This window comes from Xenopus tropicalis, chromosome 2 (genome assembly GCF_000004195.4).
Source record: "Xenopus tropicalis strain Nigerian chromosome 2, UCB_Xtro_10.0, whole genome shotgun sequence".
Taxonomy (NCBI): domain Eukaryota; kingdom Metazoa; phylum Chordata; class Amphibia; order Anura; family Pipidae; genus Xenopus; species Xenopus tropicalis.
In genome coordinates, this window is record NC_030678.2 from 22,551,983 (window position 1) to 22,577,077 (window position 25,095).

At 38.9% G+C, this 25,095-nt stretch overlaps 1 protein-coding gene across 1 annotated transcript; it reads right to left on the reverse strand.

The window, feature by feature from the left end:
- Positions 1-17,247: 17,247 nt before the first annotated feature.
- On the reverse strand, positions 17,248-18,868 carry htr1f (5-hydroxytryptamine (serotonin) receptor 1F, G protein-coupled). Its single transcript, XM_002931771.4, has one exon. The coding sequence runs from the start codon at positions 18,830-18,832 to the stop codon at positions 17,750-17,752; it is 1,083 nt and encodes a 360-aa protein (XP_002931817.1). The 5' UTR covers positions 18,833-18,868; the 3' UTR covers positions 17,248-17,749.
- Between the last annotated feature and the right edge of the window lie 6,227 nt (positions 18,869-25,095).

A 25,095-nucleotide genomic window follows, 5' to 3' on the forward strand; every position in this document is an offset into this window, starting at 1 on the left:
GTGCGCAACACCCCCCCCCCCGGTTCTTGGAAACTGGGCTTGATACCGGTCCTTGGCGCTTATACTGTATTTGCGTATTTGTGTCTGTAAGTTACCCTCCCATCTAGATTGTAAGCTCTACGGGCCAGGGACCTCCATCTTCTTATGTCTTTATATTTATATATTATTATCTTTATAAACAACTGTGTATTAATGTATTCTACTGCGTATATAAGCAGCACTTTATAAATAAAGATATACATACAAGGAGGAAATTCGTACATAGATAATATAACATTCGCTGGCAGGTTCTATTGAACACATTTTATAGAATTTGCGGACATGCATTGAGAGGACTTGTGTTAAGGAGAAGAAAAGCAATTTACAGTTTGATTTTTGGTTCATTTATAGATCTTTTGGCATTAAGAGGCTATGATGATTGAACTAAAGAAGTGATATATTGACATTCTGAATATCTCCATGACTAATACATTGCCTGATCCCAGTGAACTCATTCTTTGCTACAGACCTGTGTAGCTATTATCTATTGCACGTACAGTATATTGCTAGGACTACTTTTATAACCAGCGACGTGTGAGCTTATATTGCGCTTGTATCCCTAGGGATGTCAACTGTGCATTGTCATAGTCCCCTGTTGTGCTACACATACATAGCAGTGCAACTGTGCCCCCTATTTCTCTTGTATTAAACAGCTTATACTCCTTCTTCCAGGGAGTGGAGTCGTTTTACTAAATGGATTGGGTCCCTGGCACCTATAGTACCTTCATTTCAACCAGGGACATCTAGTTTTGGATGTAGTACTGACTGCTGAATGAGACAGGGGCTTTGGGTCACAGTCACTTTCATATACTGTAATGCTTCAAGTGACTGGGAATTGTTGATGTGTTCCTTTTTTTTTAATAGGAAAAGAAAATTACACCCTAGAAAATACATTCCTGAGAGATACATCAGAACTCAAACCATGCTGGGGAATTTCAAATAGCAATATTAGTAGATACAAAACCTTTGGCTATACGTTGTGACTTCTGACACTTAATAAAATCTAGTCTTGATGTTGCTATGTACACTTTGTTGAGAGATCACTCATGACATGCAACATGACATTCCCTCAATAACAGAAATGAAAGGGCATGGAAGGAGAAGGTTGTGAATGAAATTACATTTTTATGACTCATTGTTAGGTCAGTGTTTTAAAACTATTGGTCAGACAATCTCATAATGATTACAACTATCACTAGTAACAATGTTATCTTAGTAAAATAATATTGGGATTTGGTGAAATTCATTATTTCATGAAATTCATTATTTCATTAAATTCATTATTTCTCCATCAAAAAAAATTTGAATACTGACCATAACTGGAAATCGTCATTTACAGTTTTCAATAATTGCAATTTAAAGGGGAACTCCACCCACCTACCAATTATATAAGTTGGGCACATCTCCTTCACCCAAACCACACTATTTGTACTGTATATATCCATTTGGAAGCACCATTACATTTTCCAAAAACAAATAGCAGCTTTTACCCAGTGGCCATTTTCCCTCTGACATCATCAGTTACATGTATATCTCAAAACAGCACATGTACACTGTAAAGTTCATGCAGTGAAAAATGCAAACTTACACAGGCAGAACTTACTCTGAGTAGAAGTCCTGCTTGGATTGTGCCCTGTAATGGTTAAACTGAACTCAGAACAGGAGGTTAAGAGACAAAACATGTTTCTCCCTGCTCATGTGATGTCAATAAGGAAAGCAACATAGCAGTGCAATGCATTGTGGGTTATATAGTTCCTGCATGCTGTCTGTCAGCTGTGGAGAAGTTGTTTCAATTTGTAACATCAGTGTTTTAGTCCCTCCTCCCCTGCCAGGATTTCAAATGATGCAGAAAGAGAAGAACTGTTTTGCAGCTGGATTTTAGCATATAAAATGGTATTTATTCATACTTTTTGAAGAAACAGATTACAGTTTAAGGTATATTGGGGTTTCTGTGTTGTGTTGGGCTATTAAATACATTTTGATTTGGAAGCCAGAGTTCCCCTTTAAGTAAGTATAAGTATTTGTCTTCTATGCTGTATAAAAACAAAGGTTGGTGGGCAAGTTGATGCTGCCCCCCTTGCTGCTCATGCGTTTAGCTTTTTCACGTCAGAGGGGGACGAAGGTGAGCCGCACCTCCAGTGCAGAGAACGCTATTGTGCTAGTTGTTTTGTTGGCAAAAGACATTGCCATTCAAAAAAATATTTTCCAGGGGAGCGAAGGGACATCTGCCATTGACTTCTACAAGACCACAACAGTTTTAAGGTGGAGAGTTTTTGGGTTCTGAATTGTTGCGAAAAAATGCATAATAAATCTGGGACTTTTTTGGGGTTTGGGACTTTTTCAGCATCAAAAAGCCAGACCTGAAAAAGTCGCAGACTAATAAATACCCCCTATAGAGTTCACCATTTGATAAATAGGCTTCATTCCCATAGGAATGAATAGAAAGTGGGTGAATGTTTCTGTAATGAGCTCTTATTTCACACTCGGATAAATCTGCCCCTTCGACTTTGCATCTTGCATCCCTTCCAAAAAGAGCCCCATAGTGTTTCCAATATTAATACAGGGCCAATAGCTATTAGTTCATGACAAATATGTTTTGTTTTCTACCATGGGGATATTATATCAGTTTGTGCTATACCCACAACTGATTGAGACTGCCATTATTCATGACTACAACTGAAACCATAAAATATGCTTTGTAATGATTATGAATGACGGCTGCATATTTAGCTGGAATTAATAACATTCCCATGATAACAAATTCATTACCAGTCCTAATACTACCAAATTCATTCAATACTTGACTGCCAGATTAGCATAAGGCTTATCTCTGAAGCACAAATACTCTTTATAGTTACCTTCTGAACATTGCACAGCTTGACATGGTGATTATATAATATATTGATTCTGATGTTAATATGATGGCTAAAGATAGATTGGGAATAGAACTTATAATAATGGTTCTTTTAGAGTATTATGGGAACAGTTATCAGGTGCTGGCAATAAGGCTGCCAGTGCTATTAACTCTTCTATCCCCATTGTGACAGTGTGATTTGGAAATGACCAGAATTAGTGGAGAGGCTGAGATGCTGGGCCATCTGACCGGTTGGGCTTCCTGATCAGGAATGTGCTATCTGCTATGGGGTTGTTGCACTTCAGCTCTCAGTATCCACCCCAGCTGTCTATGGCTCTCATTGGAATGCTGGGAGATGCAGGCTGAACAAATACTGGAGAGTACAATCTCTGTGCTACCCTAGGGGGCACATTTACAAAGGCACGAACGCTCAAGCGTTCATGCGAATGCTCTGAGCATATTTTCGGCAATTTTTTCGGGCGTCCGCACAACTTTTTCGGACACTCGCGCGAAAAAGTCGGAAAGGTTTTACCGCTGTTTACAATTGTTCGGTACAAAAATTTTGTGACTTTCGGATCTCCAATACGATATTATTTTTTCGTAAGCATTTTCGTGATATTTGCGATCTTCAGAAATTTTCGTTTCCAATCCGATTTTTTCCCATTAGTGATTTGGATTCGTGGATTAGTAAATGTGCCCCTAAGACTAACCTTGGATTTGAATCAGGATTATGCCTTAAGATGCAAAGTGGCACTTTAACTGTTTTTGGTCTATGTAGCCACCCACAGAGGCCTGAGTGTCCAAAAAAGAATATTTAAAAAATTCAATTGGACAGCCCGCCAGTTCTCAGGAATCCTCGATAATGTGGACTGGTGCTGCCTGAGTTAATGCACCTTACTGCTCAGTCTATCAGTACATGTTTTCTTTAAAAGACCTGTCAGATCACCGCACAGTTTTCTTAAACTCTCAGCTGATGATGATCCTTGCCAGATCAGTTTGGTTCCTAGTGTTGCTAGTTGTTCAATGAGCATTCTAGTAATTCTAGTGTAGCAAGTTCTTTAAGAGTATGTTTTGACAGTTCCCTTATTCTCATTGGTAGTCTATCCTGGTAAATGGTTTGGCACTGACTGTCTCCCTGGTTGACTTGGCCTATGATGTGACTTTACCTTTGGGCACTCTTTCAATACCTCTTTACTGTTTACCTGGCTGCAGGCCCCGAATATCTATAGACAAGTTGACCTGTGCAATATGCTTGCCACGTTAACACACTGGGAGTATACTCCAAGGTCATAAGTGAAGACATGAGAGAAAGAATTGTGAGTTTTTGAACCATAATTCAAATATTGGAAGTTTTAGCGTAACAAAACTCCCCAAAACTTTGAATTCTTACATTGATAAATAACCACCTATGTGTCCTAACTGATGTTTCCCTGCCACTATATGTCAACATAAGCACTGGGTAGGTTCCCTGCCAATAGACCAGAAAGCCCCTTCCCTACACAAGGTCCCTTCTTCTTTTCTCTCTTCTTTCTTTTTCTCTTTCCTCCTCTCTTCTTACTAGTTTTCTTTTCTTTTGTTTTTGGTGCAGTTTTCCAAAAAAAAAGGCGGTAAAAGAAAGGAGTCTGTGGAATGCCGGGGATGCATGAATCCTACACCGCCTAATAAAAAAATTCCATGCAGTTTTTCTCTACTAAAGCAGAATCCTTCCACTCTGTCTCCTTCATCAGATTCAGGCTCTGCTGTATTTACAAGTTTGTTGGCATATCTGAAGCAGTAACTCAGGGTACCTCTATGGCTACTTCCTCGGTGCCCTGTGGCGATTCTGCCTGGGATCAGGTGTCCTCTGAGGGTGACTTAGTTCATGATACATCAATGGAGAGAGCAGATCTTTCTTTTCCATTGGAACTGTTTTTGGAAGATGAAGAGGAAATGGGTTTCTCCTTTCTTTAATCTAGTAGGACCCTTGATTAAAGTGGTTAAGCTTGTCTTGGGGGTTGGGTTATTCATTTTTCTAAGAACACCATGCTTCCTATAGATGATTCATTTTGGCTCATGGCTGGTTAATAAATGTTCAAAAGAGTTCACTAAAGCCATCTCAGTTGCTGTTCTATCTGTGGGCTCTTTTCAATACTCGAAAGGCCTGAAAGTTGATCCAAAGAGTCTTGCTTCTTCTTAGGGAAGAGTCGGTCCCAGCCAAAGTTTTAATGTCTGTTCTGGGTCTGATGGCTTTAACTACTCCAGTCACAATATGGGCCCAATGACACATGAGAATGGCTCAGTAAGTATTTCTTCAGCAGTGGGACAGTGTTATCTAAAGGAGATTTCACCCTTGGGCAGCAGTGGTGGATGCTCTGCTTAAGAGTTGGGACTTACCCCTTGTCTACCTCTTTCCCCTAGTGCTTCCCATGTTAGCCGTCCTTATGAAAACGCGGCAGTGGAAGCAGTTCTGATTGTCCCTCTTGGTTCCTGCTGCTCCTGAAATTTCAGAAGGGGGAGGGGGGTAGTTTTATAGCTTGTGTGGGGGAGGGACTTCTGGCCTGAGTATGGGTGCAGGGAACCAACCCAGTGTTTATGTTGACATATATAGTGGCTAGGAACGTAAAATTTCATTAAGTATGAAAATACTTTTTCCTAATCACACACAAAATACAGTGGAACTCTGGGAAAATATTCCATTGTGGGTAAAAATCATGGCAATTTGCATCCAGAATTTGCTGTCTAAACATTGCAGGTAATTGTATTTATGGAAGTCAGACCCCTCTCCCTACCTACACACAGACACTCATCTCTTACACCCTTTCTCTTACTTGCACACATATATATTACTGTTTCTTTCCCTGTCACAGCCTAATTGTGAGATTTTGGTTGTTAGGGTTGCTGACCCTGGATACCTGAAATCATATTAATGTGAAGAACATTGACTAGGATAGGTCTTTCTGTAAAAACACTAAAAACAAGGCAAGCTTTCACTTTAATTAGATGACTGCCATATAAAAGTGTATTTGCCTTCTTAATATCCAATCGTACTACTCTGCTAAAGCAGAAATCGTAGAAATGCTGAATTAATACATTCTCTTTGATGCTGCAGGTAGTGCAGTCCAGTGAATCCTTCTGGTGCTAAAATGTCTATGATTGAATGATAAATGGCAAGATGCACTGCATGAAATCGATATCTTTTAAGGTCTTTTTCTAGATATTGGGCCAGATCAGGCAAGAAGGAACGTGTTTTAATCTTGTTAAAATAAATGTAACCGAAAAGAAATAAAGATTTTCCTTGTACTATAATGGAGATCACAGCTGGCATTTGTGTTGAAAGGACAAGGATAAGGCCGGCTGTGTGCTATAAAAGGATAAAGTTTCACTGGTTATTATACCTGCCTTAGTTCTAAGCAACAGTGCATGGGCTCAAATGCATAAAAACTGGAGAAACATCCCGTGGACAACAGTATGCGCAACCAGGACAAAGTGAGCACGTGTGACTTGGAAGGTCTGTTCACCCTCAGCTGGGGTACAATTACATATTATCTCCCTTTACAATTCTTTTATACGTTCCTACATAGGGCAGATAAAGTAGATATTGATCTTTTTCTGTAACAGGCCTTCTGCTCCAACACAGAATATATCCAGCTGTAATATTATATTGAGCTTCTATCCTTATACGAGTCAAAGTGAGCAAAGTACAATTTTGAGCGCAATTGCTTTGTTTTTTCCCACAATGCAGCATTTCCCCCAGAATTCCAGCAACATTCCTGATCCAAATGGTCAATTCTCTTGATGCTATTGCCCTGCACCTACTGCAATTGTGTCCCATTTGCCAAAATAGAATCACGTGCTTCAATGCAAATCGGCGCTAATGCACTGAATATGCCTGGCATCATTTCCTGTTTTCCACAGTGCTTGCGATTGTAAATGAGCCCTTATGTATAAATACTTTTACCAATAAATATGCTTTAGCTTGTACTGCCTGTAATATACAGTCATACCAATTTGAAAAAAAAAGTCACAATCTTGTTTTTAGTGAATGTCCATTCGAATGTTATCTTTTTGAAATGGCTTTATCGAAAGCTCAAAATATTAGATCTGGATTTAAGAAGCTGCTGCACTGATATTGTCCCAATGGGGCTGATTAATACTAAAGGTGACACCAGTGAGTAGTGATGGGCGAAATTTTTCGCCAGGCACGGATTCCCGTCAAATTTCCGCATTTCAGCGTTGGCGGATTTTCAGTGAAACGGGTGACAAAATTTGCCGCAGAAAAAATCGCAGCAAAACAAAAAATGTTGCACGCGTTAAAAACACGACCCATGCCTACTGAAAGATTCCGCCAATCACTACTTACTGGTGTCAGCCCCATTGTGTCAATTTTTTGTTGTGCGCAAATTTTTCTGTGGCGAATTTTTATGCCGTTTCACGGAAAAATCTGCCAATGGCAAATTCACCATGTTTCTAAAATTTGTCTGCGAAGAGAAACGGGATTTGCTTATGACTACCAGGGAGTTTACCCATAGTGACCCTTCAGCAAGACTGAACAACAAGTTACATAATAAAAGGAAAGATATCATTGGCTGCTATGGTTAATCAGCCCTAAACACTTGCGATGCACTTGAGGTACAGATTTATTATGCGATGTAAAAAACAGTGACAAAATTTGCCACGGATCGGCAAGTTTTGCTGCAATAAAATGGAATAGGGAATAACGGCGTCAAATCTTGAGTTCAGTCGGCTTAATATAAAACACACCTTGATAAATTTGCCATTTCTTTTACACAGCTTTTAACAGCATAATAGTTAGGCCCCTGAGGGTCAAATGTATGACAATTCGAAATAATAAATGTATCACCCAGGGTCGGACTGGGCTGCCGTGGCACCGAGGAAAACCCAGTGGGCCCTGGCAACCCTGACCCGATTCCTGTTGGTGCTCCCCTGCTGTTTTTCTTCCCCTGATGAGTTTCACTTACACGCGCTCAGGGGAGGATGTCGGGCGGGTGGCAGGGCCCCTACAGGTGGGTTATGGGATCACGGTGGGGGGGGTGAAGAGGACGCGGCCGGCGGGGGCACCTTGGGGTGCGGCAGCCCCGGTGCATCCTGCACCCCTCAATCCGATCCTGTTATCACCTACAACCTGGCAAGCTTATATAGACGTCAACGGGAGGTGTATTTCAGCATTCTACCTATTTATATATCGATTATATATCGATTCTAAACAGTCCAATTTGTCTTTTAAACAGTCCATAGTTTGTCTCTCTCCCCTGCCAGACAAAGAATGATATTAAGTCAAGATCTAAACGTAATTCAGGGTCCCTTATAACAGCAGGTTTGCCTTAGCCCACATACACAAAAGTCGGCAAAAACATGAGTAATCTAGAATATTAACTAGAACAACTTCTGGTCTATTCTATTTCAGAAAAGTCAATCAGTTCTTATTATTTACGTGAGAAGTCAGTTTGCATAAAAATGAGAATCATTTTATATTTGGCAGTTTTACTATTAGACTAATATTAGCAAATGCATTACGGATACATATTTCTTATATTAATCGGTTTTTGATTAATCTTTCATGTCATGAAATAATGATTTGGATGACTATTTTTCTATAATTGCAGGGAAATTTGCATGGAATAGTTTAATAACTCATTGTCATATGATACGATAGTGTTATTTGTCTCTAAAATCGACTTTTTTACTGGCAGCTTTTTATCCTTCTTCGTTTTTTCCTGTTTATATATTTATCAATAATTTCCATATCACACTGTATTTTTAAATGCAGTTAGCCGGCAAATGCCGTCTAACTGCATTTAAAAATACAGTGTGATATTGTTCTTCAGGGTTGGCATTTTCAATGTTGCTCAGTCATTTCCTTCCATGTGTAATTTTTATTGCTTTTTTACTTCAAAAGAACAGCAAGTACCATGCAGCTGTCATGACAGATGTCTTTAGCCATTTTTTGTTTAAGGTCAGAAGGAACTGACTATGCGTCTCCATTTTGAGATCAAGTCAGAAACAGAAGGCTTATCCTCTGTGCAATCGTTTAATACATCTGGGCATAGAAATTAAAATAAAAAATGTTATTATTGCCAATTATTGCACCTGGTTCTCGGTAATGTATGCCCAATGGACTGATTTTGTACTGTTTAGTGCCTGAAGTAAACCGTGACCATACCTGGGCAGAAGGGGAGGACCAGGAGAGACAGCAGCTAAGCAGGGAGGTCTGTGTAGGCGCCAGTGTTGGATTGAGATGCCAGGGGGCCAACCAAAAAATCCTGGACCGTGGGTCCACTCTCAAAACTTTCTCTCCTTCTTCAAACTCTATATTATCCTAGCCTTTTTTCTCTACATACTATACTCTATTCTTCTATTTATCAAGCTGCCTTGTTCCCATACAGAAATAGGGAATGGCCATGAAATAGGCCAAATAGAAGCAAGAGGGCCCACTGACACCTGGCCCCAATGGGAGTTTTCCTGGTATCCTGGTGGGCCAGTCCGACACTGGTAGGTGCTCAGGGCAATGAAACAGAGTGATGTCAGGGGGCAGGAAAGGCAATGTAGGTTCAGGAGGTGGGAACCTTTCTCCTTCCACTCAGGACAACAGGAGCAGCTGAGACAGTTTTTTGGCCCACCCTCCCTTTCCAGCATAGAAGGGTACAAAGTGGGTTAGAAGATGGTTGTGTTGAAGGTGACGCTGTGGTACAGAGTGGGTGTGGATATGACGGATGTTTCATTTACAGGTGTTAACAAGGATTTGATTCTTGTACTCCAATGTAATTAAAAAAAACATATATATATATATATATATATATATATATATATATAAATAAATAGTTAACCAAGAGGAGCACTCAATTGCAAAATAAATTAGCCACCTGGGTGCTGATAAATGTGCATAAATACAAGAAAAAAGTATCGCACTTACAGGACTTGTGTCAAAATTCAAAGAAAATGTATTTTAGTATCCCAAACACTAAAATAAATTCTTTGAATTTTGACAGTCCTGCAAGTGCAATACTTTTTTCATGTATATATATATATATATATATATATTGTCACAGCATATGGTGGTGGTCCTTGAAGGCTGTGGAAAGAAGGATGCAAGTATTATGGGCTCTGGATAGCTAAATGGATAGTAGTGGGCCAACTTGGGCACGCGTTCACTTTGATGGCAGAATACCATTGAGTCAGTGTATTGTGACTAATGTGATGGGTAATTAAAGATGTGGGGTATTGAAGGATGGCCCAGTGCACAGGATTGTAATCCCAGGACCACTTGAAATGGTTACGGTTAACATGCTGGTAACCAGTAACATACTGGTTGTAATGTTTGTAGGATTTGGAAAATGTTGACATGTAAACAAAATGTTGGTTTAATGTTTTGAGTACATTATTTGTTAATAAATCTGCTGTGGCCATTATTATCCAACAAGATGCTGTATGGTATCTTTTTATTGATTGGTCCATGCTTTGGGGGGGGGGGTGATAATGTTCAAAGGGTGCCTGTCCTCTCTGTCCTTTCCTTCAGTCACGTCTTACAGTGTTTCTTTGTAACAAATAAACATTTTTCCTACTTGTTTTATCAAGCTCTTTATTTTGATTGATTCTATATAGTTCCATAGCATTTGTTTGTTCTTTAAAAATATACTTAAAACATGTGTTAATATACCCTTTAAGTACAGATTATGTGCTATTTTTTTCTTTGCCTTTATATGGTGATTTGAAGTAACTGTTTTATTGTTCCCTGCAGAAAAGCTATTTCAGTTGGTATATTGCTAAATGAATTACTGTAACTCTGAACAACCTTGTTATTCAACAGGTATTAATAATATCTGGCTGAGAATTTAATTGTGATCACTATGAGCGTGAAATTACCTTTCTGCTCTGAAAGCCATTCCCCTGATTTCATGAGCTGAACCTTAAAATAAGGTCTTTTTTGTACTAACATTAAACATATCTATATTTACATCAAGCTCTGTTGTTTAGTGTAACCCAGAGTATCTTAAATAAAATGCTTTCAGTTTGATATTACATGTTTCGGGCAGTGAAATCAGCCCTGAAGGACAATGTATATATATATATATATATCGATTCAAACCGAGGGGGCAGATTTATGAGCATTTATTAAGGAATGATCAATTCCATTTGATCCAGGCTGATTGTTGGAAATTAATATCCCAAATATTGATTCAAAATGACTTCTGAACCTATCAACTTTTCAGTGTTGTTCTGTTCCATGGAAAAACCTATATTGGAATTTGAGACATTTGAGACCACTTATTATTTTGGGAGTCCAAGGTAACAAATCTTTGAAGACAACATCATATAATGTTTCACTGGGTCAAAATTCAAAGGCTGGAAATCCTTTTTTCACAATTGATCTTTAATACATGTCCCCCTGAATTCTTTATTCATTTTATTGGCAATTGCCAGAACCTTCAGGTGCCCTTGTAGATCAAACAAGTGTTGCTTGAAAGTGTAGCAGTCAGGGTTCTTGAATGACAATCATCTGTCCATGTGATTGCCTTTGAAATGAATTGGGAGGGGTGATTCCAAGCATTTTTTCACTTACTCGTGGACCAGGAAATCACAAAATGGCCAGAATTCCCCTGTGTGCCTTTGCTGTTAGAGAGGTTGAAAGAGGGCTCCCATAGAGAAAGTCAGCAGAGGAAAAAGCTGCCAAACAGATAAAGAGTGGTATTATATTATTAGAAGGTTAAATGCATATTTAAATCTTAAATTCCATGTTTAACAGTTACCGTACTAAAATCTTCATGCTTTAGTATTTTGCAGTATACTTTACATACTATACTATACTATACATAAATGTTATGGAACTGTCCCACTATAAATTTAAGACCACCAGGCCCTACCCATTTTAGCTTTCTGAAAATAAAATATGATCTAAAAGTAGATGAAAGGCAAAAGGCTGAGACACAGGCAGCTTTGGAAAATAAAAATTGTATTTATACCTTATTATTTCCAATATACAAGTAAAACTGATATTACAAAAAAAAATAACATTTAGGGGCACATTTACTAATCCACGAATCCGAATCCCGAATGGGAAAAAATCGGATTGGAAACGGAAATTTTGCGACTTTTTCGTTGCCATAGGGTTTTTTTCGTATTTTGCACGATTTTTTTGTCGCCGTCACGACTTTATCGTATTTTACACTACTTTTTTGCCGCCGTCGCGATTTTTTCGTATTGAGCAATTGTAAACGTGGAAAAACCAATCCGATTTTTTCACGACAGCGACAAAAAAGTTGTGGAAAATATACGATAAAGTCGTAACGGCGACGAAAAAATCGCGGGACATACGAAAAAGTTGTGACGGCAACTAAAAAGTCGCAAAAATACCGATCATTACGAAAAAACGCGTTCGGACGCTTTCGGTCCGTTCCTGCATTAGTAAATCTGCCCCATAGTGATCAATTAATTTTATTAAGAGCTTTCATATGTGCTTTCATAAAAAAAATCAATGCCTTCTGTGAGCTGAAGCTCGGTTATATAGCTAACTAGGATTAAAAAGAACAACACAGCTATACACGTATGGGATCTGTTATCCAGAAACCCCTTATCCAGAAAGTTCTGAATTATGGAAAGGCCATCTCTATCTCTATCTTCCTTTTTTAAAGTGGACCTGTCAACCTTACCTTAAATTCTGCTACTAGTAGAACAGACAGTATTGAAAAGCAGTGCTCATTTTTTATTTTATTTTTTAGCAGTATTTGCCAAGATATAGCCTCTTTTTTAAAGGACAATGAAAGGTTAATATAAATTAAAAGTAAGTCTAAAGGCATTCTTTTTAAGTACTTACTGCATATCTAAATTCCCAGATCCCTGCTTGCCATCTCTGAGATATGGTGCTGGCAGCCTACAGCAGTGTGAAGCCTACAGTGACATCACTGAAATCTCTCTCCCCTTCCTGTAGGTGCCAGCGGCAGCCTTCCTATTCTCTGAGCATGTGTGTAACTTGATCCTGTCTCCTGTTCTGAGCTACACATGCCCACCAGCCAATCAGAAGCGGATCTGGCAGAGGGGAGGGAGGGGAGGGAATGAAACATGGGCAGTATGAAGCAAGGAGGGAAAGGAAGGGAGAATACCTTTTTAGAGATGGCTGCCTGTTCTAGAAAATGTGAAGTAAGTGTGACTGAGTAAATATGTGATTAGGTGAGCCAAAAGTGTGGCGTTTTTACTAAACAATAGGAGGACTATTGGGCAGTATACTTTTTACATTTGGACTTGCATTCTCTTTTAAAAATGTGCTGTCAATCACACTGGACCAACTCCGCCCCTGTGCCTAAGCTCCGACTCTCCTTCCCCTCCCTAGTGCAAGAATCTCGCCCTGAGAATGTGCCCACGTGACTGTGCTACAGACAAATCTGTCTATTCAGAAGCTGCAAACTATGCGCATTAGTTCATTGACAGAATATGCGCAAGATTAGACGACGCAGGACACTGTGTAAGATGCAGGATCAATATGGTGCCTACCTCATTGGTAAAATACAGTGGTGGGTTGGGGGGGACGGCAGTGTTGGACTGGGACCCCAGGGGCCCACCAGAAAACCTTAGACCATGGGCCCACTCTCCAAACTATTTTTCCACCTTTCCTCACCCAACCTCTTTATTGTCCTAGTCACTTTTATTTACATGCTAGCATCTATTCTTCCATCTATTTCTCCTCTTCATTTCCATTTAGAAATAGGTAATGACCATATAGCAGGCCATTTGGTAAAGGGCAGGAGGGCCCACTGACACCTGGGACCACCGGGAGATTTCCTGGTATCCTGGTGGGCCAGTCCGGCACTGGGGGACGGAATCACTTACAAAGGTAGCAGAGATCTTAAATAAGTTGCTTATTTTTTAAATCGTGGGAGGTGACAGGTCAACTTTAACTTGCCCTAATAGCTTTATATCATATGAATATTTAGATCTGAAGGTGATTTTTTAGTTAGCTGGGTTGTATAAGCCTCCATTTCCCTTCTTACCCACAGATATTCTGACCTCCTTTTGCAGTTTGTCAAATGTTGCTGCTTGATGCCACACAGGAAAACTATACCCCCAGAATGAATACTGAACCAACAGATAGTTTATATTATGTTTAGTGACCTATTAAAGAATCTCGCCAAACTGGAATTTATATCTCAGTAAATGTTGCCCTTTTACATCCTTTCCCTTGAGCCGCCATTTAGTGATGGGCTGTGTGCTCCGTCAGAGATCAGCTGACAGGAAGTAATGCAGTTCTAACTGTAACAGGAAGTAGTGTGGCCCTTAATTCATAAAATGGCAAATACTTATGTGAAAACAGATAAATAAAAAGCCCTAGACAAGTGACCCATATCAACCAAATGGCAGATAACTTTGTCTAGTCCGTTGTTTTTAGAAAGATAAATTTAGACACATCTATTAGCCTTTAAAAAAGACTACTGCTGCCGTGTTTTCAAAAATATTTTCTTTATTAGGCACAAATTCCTTAGAAAATGTTGAGGTTGCTGAAATAATTGAGTCAACACTACACAAAATTACAGATTTGTACATTTGTTTATCATTTATTCAAACACAGAGTCCTTTTTTCTAGGGAACAACTAAAGTGAATCTATATTATATCTCTGTATTTTTACCAAAATAAATACCTAATGGTTCAAAGTTGAATATACTTGTTAGTATTTGAGACCATACCTGGTAGCTGTCCTTTTACAGGCAAACCAAATTTTTAGACAGAGACTGAGCTACTAAAAGATTATATTTGAGTCTATGGAAGATGGCTTTCCCCTAAGGCCATCTCCAGCTTTCTGGATAATGGGTTTCCAGATAAAGGATTCCATACCTGTACTGTTGGACGTGATGATACTGCAGTACATCTTCTATAGCACTGGTACTATCCGTACTATCCAATACTGATTTGCAGTGTGGGCAGCACTACGGTGTGTTTTCCATTGCATTATTATATTTACCATGTTGGACTATTTTTTTATCTTTTTCTTTCTTTCTTTTTTTCTTATCTTTGTGGCTTTCTAGTGCAGATATAATGTATTATGTAAACCTTTCCCAAATGAAATAGAATTATTCTTATTAAACAGAACAGTCGGTTCACCATTAGAAAAACTTGAGTTTTGCTGAATTTTTACTATTGTGTTTGATCACCTGCTTTGCTGTTTCATAACTGAGCCTTTTCTAAATATCTGTGTTACATTTGGTTTATAAGCATAAACCTCAGTATAAATGATAAAGCTCAGGACATTGGCCATATTTCATCTTATCCCCATAAACAATGATGTCTGCCACTAGTGAAGGGAAGAGTATGAGCTCAAACTGAGACCATGGGGCACATTCATTAAAGTACAACAGGTCTGATTACAAAAAATTCGTATTTTTTCCAAAGTTTACAACTTTTGCGTATTTTCTGCGATATTTTCGTTAATTTGCGCAACAAAATTGTATTTATCAAAATGAGTACAAAAGTTTCGGATTCATTCAAGCTTCGGTATTTTGACTTTCCTTGGGCCAGGTTGGAGCTGCAGAGTGCCATTGAGCCCTATGGGAGGCTTTCCTTGGGCCAGGTTGGAGCTGCAGAGTGCCATTGAGCCCTATGGGAGACTTTCCTTGGGCCGGGTTGGAGCTGCAGAGTGCCATTGAGCCCTATGGGAGACTTTCCTTGGGCCGGGTTGGAGCTGCAGAGTGCCATTGAGCCCTATGGGAGACTTTCCTTGGGCCGGGTTGGAGCTGCAGAGTGCCATTGAGCCCTATGGGAGACTTTCCTTGGGCCGGGTTGGAGCTGCAGAGTGCCATTAAGCCCTATGGGAGACTTTCCTTGGGCCAGGTTGGAGCTGCAGAGTGCCATTGAGCCCTATGGGAGACTTTCCTTGGGCCAGGTTGGAGCTGCAGAGTGCCATTGAGCCCTATGGGAGGCTTTCCTCGGGCCAGGTTGGAGCTGCAGAGTGCCATTGAGCCCTATGGGAGACTTTCCTTGGACCAGGTTGGAGCTGCAGAGTGCCATTGAGCCCTATGGGAGACTTTCCTCGGGCCGGGTTGGAGCTGCAGAGTGCCATTGAGCCCTATGGGAGGCTTTCCTTGGGCCGGGTTGGAGCTGCAGAGTGCCATTGAGCCCTATGGGAGACTTTCCTTGGGCCAGGTTGGAGCTGCAGAGTGCCATTGAGCCCTATGGGAGACTTTCCTTGGGCCAGGTTGGAGCTGCAGAGTGCCATTGAACCCTATGGGAGACTTTCCTTGGGCCGGGTTGGAGCTGCAGAGTGCCATTGAGTCCTATGGGAGGCTTTCCTTGGGCCGGGTTGGAGCTGCAGAGTGCCATTGAGCCCTATGGGAGGCTTTCCTCGGGCCAGGTTGGAGCTGCAGAGTGCCATTGAGCCCTATGGGAGACTTTCCTCAGGCCAGGTTGGAGCTGCAGAGTGCCATTGAGCCCTATGGGAGACTTTCCTCGGGTCGGGTTGGAGCTGCAGAGTGCCATTGAGCCCTATGGGAGACTTTCCTTGGGCCGGGTTGGAGTTGCAGAGTGCCATTGAGCCCTATGGGAGACTTTCCTTGGGCCGGGTTGGAGCTGCAGAGTGCCATTGAGCCCTATGGGAGACTTTCCTTGGGCCAGGTTGGAGCTGCAGAGTGCCATTGAGCCCTATGGGAGACTTTCCTTGGGCCAGGTTGGAGCTGCAGAGTGCCATTGAGCCCTATGGGAGACTTTCCTTGGGCCGGGTTGGAGCTGCAGAGTGCCATTGAGCCCTATGGGAGACTTTTTCAATAGTCAGAATTCGTGAGTCGGATTCGTACTTTAATGAATGTGCCCCCATGTGTTGACCCCCATCTATCAATCACTTTGCACATAGTTTCACAGAAATTGGCTGTAAAACCAGTGAAGAAGCTGGCATTTTCTTCAACATTTCTAATTATTCAGTGATGTATTAATTTAAAGCAAAATGGTGATCTGCAACAGATAGTTGCAGATAGTAAGTGAATCCCAACTACCATATACATTCAAGGCTATATGCAGATAAAGTGCTTCTACCCAAACAAGTAAATTACCCCCAGTTGTAATGGTAGGTGCCCGCTACAGATCTCCAGCCTGCACTTGAAAAAGGGCCCATTGGGGCCCAAAACATCGCCTGTAGGTTTATTTGGGCTGAATACAATTTTCGCTGTGTTTTGCTCTCCTGCTCCGCTTTCCTGCCTTTCAGAATGCAGACTAGTGCTGAATGTTTTCTTACTACTCTTCTTCTCTCTTCTTATTCTCTTTTGTGTGTTTGCCCTTTTGCTTCTTTCTATTCTGCTCTATCATCTTCCTTACTCTTTTGCCTTCAACTTTTGCCTTGTCTTCCAATTCAGATTTTAGTACAAGGTGGATTGGAAATATATATATATATATATATATATATATATATATATATGAAGTAAGTGACAGTAAAATTTAGAACATGGATTAGAAATCTGTAATAGGAATGTAATAGGAAGACCCCCTTTTTAACAACATATTAAGAGATTGTCTCTAAAATGCTAAATGTAATTGAGGCAGATTATTGTTGTAATTATTGTTTCTACTTATAGTAATAATAAATGCAAACTAAAAACTAATTACATCAAGGCCCCACATACGTGAATTCCTGATTACATATTGTAGTTACCCTTGCAAAATAAATATGAATATAAGATGAGTTATTTATTTATAAAATCATAAGTTATCCATTGATTATGTTGCACAACATCGTTGTTCCATTTTATCTCAACAAAGAAAACAATACTGCACTTTGAGCCATAAAATGTTTATCCCATTGGGCACAAATGATTCCTTAGTAAGTAGCTAAAATAATCAGCTGATACAGTCAATTTTTGGACAAGCATAAATACATTTCTAGTATTTTCTTAAAGATAATGCCTGCATCGCATGAGTTTCTGGAATGCTTTTTTGAAGTCTTCATTAAAGATTGTATAAATAAGGGGGTTGATTAGGGAATTGAGGTATCCAAGCCACGTAAGGAAATTGGACATATCATCAGAGATGTAACATGATTCACAAATATTAACAATGACTTCCTTAACAAAAAACGGCAGCCAGCATATAACAAAGGCTCCCAAAATGAGTCCTAAAGTTGTTGCTGCTTTCCGTTCCCTTGTACTGGATATCTTTTGCTTTCTGTAGGCTTTTTCTTGCTTCATTTCAACCCTTGCATTTCTTACTGTGATGTGGATCTTGTCGAAATCTGTGGAATGGTCAGAAAAAGATTTTTCTGCTATGCATAAAGTAGTAGTCGCGTCCAAAAGAACCTGCCCATTTTGTTCTCTTTCCACTCTGCTGACACTCCGTTTGTGGTATAAAGTCTTGGCTGCCTTATAGATTTTGTAATAAAGGATTAAAATCAGGGCTAATGGGATATAAAATGCTCCAAAAGTAGAATAAATAGTAAATACAATGTGGTCATGTTTAATGATGCATTCGTCTTCTTTATTGAGGGCTTGGTGGCGCCAAAATAATGGAGGCATTGAAATAAATATGGAAATGATCCACACCACTGCGATCATGAATGCGGCATGCTTAGGCGTTCTCTTCCGTGCGTACTCCACGGCGTCAGTGATAGCTCGATACCGGTCCAGAGCGATAGCCGAGAGATGCAGTATGGAGCACGTGCAACAAGTAATGTCCACACTCAACCAAATATCACAGATCGCTTGGCCCATGATCCACGTTTCTTTCATGATGTACATGATGCTAAAGGGCATCACCAAAACGGCGACGAGGAAATCTGTAACGGCCAGAGAACATATCAAATAGTTGGCGGGGTGATGTAGTTTCCGTGTCACAATTATTGCAGCGATGACTAGGGAATTGATGGCCGTCGTCATCAAAGTCAAAATAGACAGGGTAAGTGAGATAAGTATTTTGGGTGTAATCCCTTTTTGTAGATGTTCAGAGGTGCAGTTGTAATCTGTAAGATTCTCTATATCCATATTTCCTTTAGAATGTAAATTCACGGAATGAGGATGATATCTGTAAAAAGGAAAGCAAAAGTTAAAGTTTCAGTTGTTCAAACATGGTTCTTCAATAGTTACTGAAATAAGCTTTATAGTAAGATCCATTGCGTCTATTATCTTTTTATTATTTTATATTATACAGGTTTGGGACCCATTATCCAGAATGCTCGGCACCTGGAGATTTTAGGATAAGGGATCTTTCTGTAATTTGTGTCTTCATACCTTAAATCTACTAAAAATAATTGAAACATTAAATAAACCCAAAAGCATTGGTTTGCATACAATAGGGATTCATTTTATCTTAGGACCAAGCTATTTCAAATTCAAAAATAACTCCCATCATTTGTTTTGTTAACTTTTTTTGGCAAAAATTAAATTTGGCTGGTTTGATCTGTCAAGTACCATTGAGTCCTATGGAGGCTTAGAATAGTAGAGGAATAATCATTGACAGCCTGTCCTCAACACATTTTCAAGGGGAAGTTAATCACGCCATTGAATTCTATTTCATCCAGTTTCTTGGGGAAGTTAATTCTTCTGTATACATTTTCACCAGAAGAATAATATTTTAAGGTATTGTAGCTTTGTAAGTTTGTCTACGGGCCTGTGAAACACACACCATATGGTATCACAACTGTCATTTTTACTTCAGTTACAGACAGACCCTTATTAATGTGATATAAAATGCCACAGCATTTTTTTTTCTATTCTGTTACTTACTCTAGTACTTCTGTCTTTAAATGAACAAATTTTACATCGACAGATGTTTATTATGATGACTAGGGGGCAGATTTATTAATATGTGAGTTTAGAGATTAATACATAAAAACTCATCCACATTCTAGAAGTGTATTTATCAAATGGTGAGTTCTAATTTGGGTGAGTTTTTATGACAATTGACAATTTAATATTATTATGAAACAAATCTGCCCCCAAGAGATTTGGGCCATTTGTTTGTATTTTCAACAGCATTCTGTATAATGTTTGTGGATAATGAATTTGTATGATATGATGACCTAACCTTAGGGCTCATAGATGTAGACATCACAATCTATTTATCAGTTTGCTTTACGGCTCACTTGGTTTCTTTAAGTTTATAATTATGCTAATAAAGAAATGATTAACATTCACTATTCCCTGTTAGAAGCTAATTCTGTTTCTCTGACTGTTTGTCCCACTTGTTCAGTTAGAAAGAGAAGCAATTAGGGGATTGTTGTTCTTTCTTGCAATAAAAATGTTCTTAATCTGTTTTATACATTTATTTCCAGTTGAATCACAATTCTAGATATACCCAGAAGTAATGCAAAAAAATACTACAGTGGTGAACTTATGGAATATCCTGTCAGTTAAGAATGAAGTACAATAAATAAATTCAAAGCGACATGTGACGAAAAGGTTATCATAGGATAAGAAGATAAGGGTAAAGTAACAGAGTCTGATTTCTATCAGCTGACCTAACACTACAGCTCCAGCTCATTCCCTGGGATGCTGTTATCTGTAGCTTAAACATATCCTATGATGTGAGTTTGATGTAGGGGTTATTTATGTTGACCTCAGCAAGAGTGCTAAGGGGCAAAAGTGCTCAGTTAAAAAGTACTTGTATCCAAGGGTCTAGTGCTGTATTTATTACTAAAGTAGGTGCTAAATTGCACAGCCATTGCAGCCAATCAGATATTTGGTTTAATTTCCTAACTTTCTGTAGACCATTAAAAAATAAATTGACAATACAATTTATCATTATGTTTGTAAATTTGTTTTTCTGAGTCAGTCCGCAAATGTTACTGGGGCAAGCAAAGTCAAACATGCAACATGTGATCCATCAATAGATAAACTCCTAATGCAACATACACTATCTTATTAGGTAATTATCCTACTATTAGATTTCCCACTATAGATATTGCTGAACTGTGAATATCTGTGCAGCTAAGATGAGGAGTATATGTCACCCTTACTCATATGAGTAGAATCTGGATATTTGGAGCATTTCTTGTAGAAGTCAATTTGATAATATACAACTTTTTTCATTAAGGAGACTATTGTGAAAAACAGATCAGCTATAAAATACTAAAAACACAATCAGTCATCTGGGGAGACAAACACAAAGATGGTGCATAGTCTGAGAACTTGAAAAGAATAGCAAGTTAATATAACTGCTCTGGGTGTCCATGTAAATAATAAGCTCTGTGATTCACAATTTGACAGCATCTGTCTTAGACATCTTGCGCCCCTAAACCATTACATTAATGTCCTTTTTTCATTAGTCACCAAGATTGGCAGAAGATATGACAAGCCACTACAGAAGTGTGAAACCAGTATGACTATGGAAGATGAACAAATCAGAAACTAGGACAAAGAAAAGGTTAATGATTAGATTAAGGTTAAATGGCAGAATGGCAAAACTAAAAATAACCGCAACATTCCATACATATACTGTATATGTTTGTTTAGTTTGTTACACTTGGTAGATTAAATTCAGAACTTTATAAAAGTAAAATTAAAAGTAAAGGACTGTCTGCCCATAGAAGCAGTGTAAATAATAGATGAAGGAAAGAAAGCCAAATGTAATGATAACATTCTGGTAACATTTAAACATATACACAGCTAAACATTAAATTCCAGAGGAGGAATACAGTTTTATTATAGATAAAAGTAATGCAAAGAAACTGAAGTTGTCATTCAAATGGCATAAAAATTACATCTACCAATCATGTTGTTATATACAGAGATGGTAATGATTTTGAGGAGACATAATGCAAAATGAAGGGAATGTAGAGAACCCAGAACCTCAGTACCGCCACTTTACATGGTGCTGCAAATCAGCGAAATTCAGCAGCCCAGACTTGCTACCTGCTAATTGGCTGCTGTGCATTACTAATCAAAACTGACAGCAAATACAAGAATTTAATTTGAATCTATTCCTAGTAACAGATAACAACAAATCAGATGTTTCAAACAGAGACCACTTACCAATTCAGTACTATGAATTACTAATGAGAACTAACAGGAAAAAACTAAAAATTGAAGAAATGTCTCATTGTAGAGAAATGCATTTTAAAGATAGTCAATATTTCAACAATTTTACCATAACAAACAAAAATGGTACCCCTCCTAAAACCTGTTGAGATGCCTAGAAGTCAATGGGAAGAGTCCCTTCAGCAGTTTGGCAAGTTGAAAATGGGTTTTTCTCTAATTTTGAGATACTTGCAATTTTTAAACCTGCTTGAAAATGTAGGACAAAATATTGCCCTACAGGATGAAGATGCCATGCCATGACTTGTCTAATACTGGGTGATGAGGCCAGGCTTGCGCCCATGTTCCAGTTTATCCCTCAGGTGTTCAGTTGGGTTGTGGTCAGACCTCTGTGCGTGCCAATTAAGTTCTACCATCCCCATTTCTGCTAATAATTTTGTGGGGACTTTACATCATGCACAGGGTTAATATCCCTCTGTATTGGGAGAAGGCCTTGTCCAGACTGTTGCTCAAAGTAGAAAGCAATTCATTGTCAAGAATGTAATTAAATGATATTGTTGCATCTTTATTGGTAATAATGGCTGTGGCTTACGTAGCCAAATCTACGTGCAAAACTATAAGTTCCATGCAGGATGCTGCCGCTTTGCAGAGCGATTTGACAAAATTGGAAAACTGGGCAGCAAAATGGAAAATGAGGTTCAATGTTGACAAGTGCAAAGTTATGTACTTTGGTAGAAATAATATAAATGCGAACTATCTACTGAATGGGAGTGTGTTGGGGGCATCCTTAATGGAGAAGGATCTAGGGGTTTTTGTAGATCACAAGTTGTCTAATTCCAGGCAGTGTCATTCTGTGGCTACTACAGCAAATAAAGTGCTGTCTTGTATAAAAAAGGGCATTGACTCAAGGGATGAAAACATATTTTTGCCTCTTTATAGGTCCCTGGTAAGGCCTCACCTTGAGTATGCAGTGCAGTTTTGGGCTCCAGTCCTTAAGAAGGATATTAATGAGCTGGAGAGAGTGCAGAGACTGCAACTAAACTGGTAAAGGGGATGGAAGGGTTAAACTATGAGGTGAGACTGTCGAGGTTGGGGTTGTTTTCTCTGGAAAAGAGGCGCTTGCGAGGGGACATGATTACTCTGTACAAGTACATTAGAGGGGATTATAGGCAGATGGGGGATGTTCTTTTTTCCCATAAAAACAATCAGCGCACCAGAGGCCCCCCTTTAGATTAGAGGAAAGGAGCTTCCATTTGAAGTAGCGTAGGTGGTTTTTCACGGTGAGGGCAGTGAGGTTGGGGAATGCCCTTCCTAGTGATGTGGTAATGGCAGATTCTGTTAATGCCTTTAAAAGGGGCCTGGATGAGTTTTTGAACAAGCAGAATATCCAAGGCTATTGTGATACTAATATCTACAGTTAGTATTACTGGTTGTATATATATAGTTTATGTATGTGAGTCTATAGATTGGTAAGTATAGGTTGTGTGCTGGGTTTACTCGGATGGGTTGAACTTGATGGACAATGGTCTTTTTTCAACCCTGTGTAGCTATGTAACTACTATGTAACTATGTAATAATCAGAAGCTTTGGCCATTTAATGTATTTTTATTTTTCCTCCCAAAGTGCAGAAATAGTTTACAGGTTAAGGCCTCAAGTATTGGTCTTAGTCAATAACATCAGTGTAAGCATAAACCTTTTCTTTGTATTAGTCAATGATATTGTTTAAAAGAATGAACATGTTAGCCTAGCTGCTGCTGAAATCACCGTTAGCCCCTTCATGGTGCTTTTTTATTGAAAAACTAGATCTGCACAACCAACTCTAAACCAATTGCAAAAACAATATGGGTACTTTTTTTCTAATAACCTGATTTAATGCCAGTGGATATTTCCTATCTATAAAAACAAACCCTGAATAAAGCTCAGCTCAGATTCATTCATCTGTATAACATCAGGAAATTTAAATCTTTCCTTTAGTCAAAATAAATCACAAATGAATTGGTTGCTATTAAACTTGGAGCCATTTATCAGGAATCCTTCCACGAGGCACTGATCCAAAACATGAGGTTATACATTAAAGAGCACACAAATGATTTTGTAAGAAACTAAAGGTCAGATACCTATATGTTTGGATTCAATGTCTTACTCCATCTGTCACACAGTACTTACATTTTTGAAGTTAAAACTTCAATGAATAAAACAGCTTTCTCTATTTAATAAATCAGTATGCTTTTTCTTTATGTATCTCCATGCTGAACAGAATGATACAAGTATGGGACCCGTTATTCAGAATGCTTGGGATCTGGGGTTTTCCGGATAAGGGATCTTTCCGTAATTCAGATCTCCTACCTTAAGTCTGCTTATAAAAATATTTAAACAGTAATTAAACCCAATAGGATTGTTTAGACTCCAGTAAGGATTATTATATCTTAGTTGGGATCAAGTACAGGTACTGTTTTATTATTACAGAGAAAAGGGAATCATTTAACCATTAAATAAACCCAATAGGGCTGTTCTGCCCCAATAAGGGGTAATTATATCTTAGTTGGGATCAAGTACAGGTACTGTTTTATTATTACAGAGAAAAGGGAATTATTTAACCATTAAATAAACCCAATAGGGCTGTTCTGCCCCCAATAAGGGGTAATTATATCTTAGTTGGGATCAAGTACAGGTACTGTTTTATTATTACAGAGAAAAGGGAATCATTTAACCATTAAATAAACCCAATAGGGCTGTTCTGCCCCAATAAGGGGTAATTATATCTTAGTTGGGATCAAGTACAGGTACTGTATTATTAGTACAGAGAAAAAGGAAATCAGTTTTAAAATTCTGAATTATTTGATTAAAATGGAGTCTATGGGAGATGGGCTTTCCGTAATTCTGAGCTTTCTGGATAATGGGTTTCCGGATAAGAGATCCCATACCTGTAATAGAGGTTTCTCTGAAATTGAAGGCAGAGCTAAGCCTAGCGTGACAATGCACACTTTCTGGAAATACAAACACCCTTAATGCATACAGTTTCCTCATGTGTAAATCATCACAGTATAATGTACCTAAAAATGTATACAGAGTCCTTCAGCACATTAATAACCTCGTACTCAGGCTACTCTTCCATGAACCATTTATTGCAAGCATGGAATTTGACATGACGTTTCATGCCCGCCTAGGGATTTTATTAGGTCAGTCTCAGTCTGCTTCCCATCCCTCCCCAACATACTTTTATTTTAACTTGTTTCTTCCATAGCCATTTAAATGAATGAATAGATTAATTC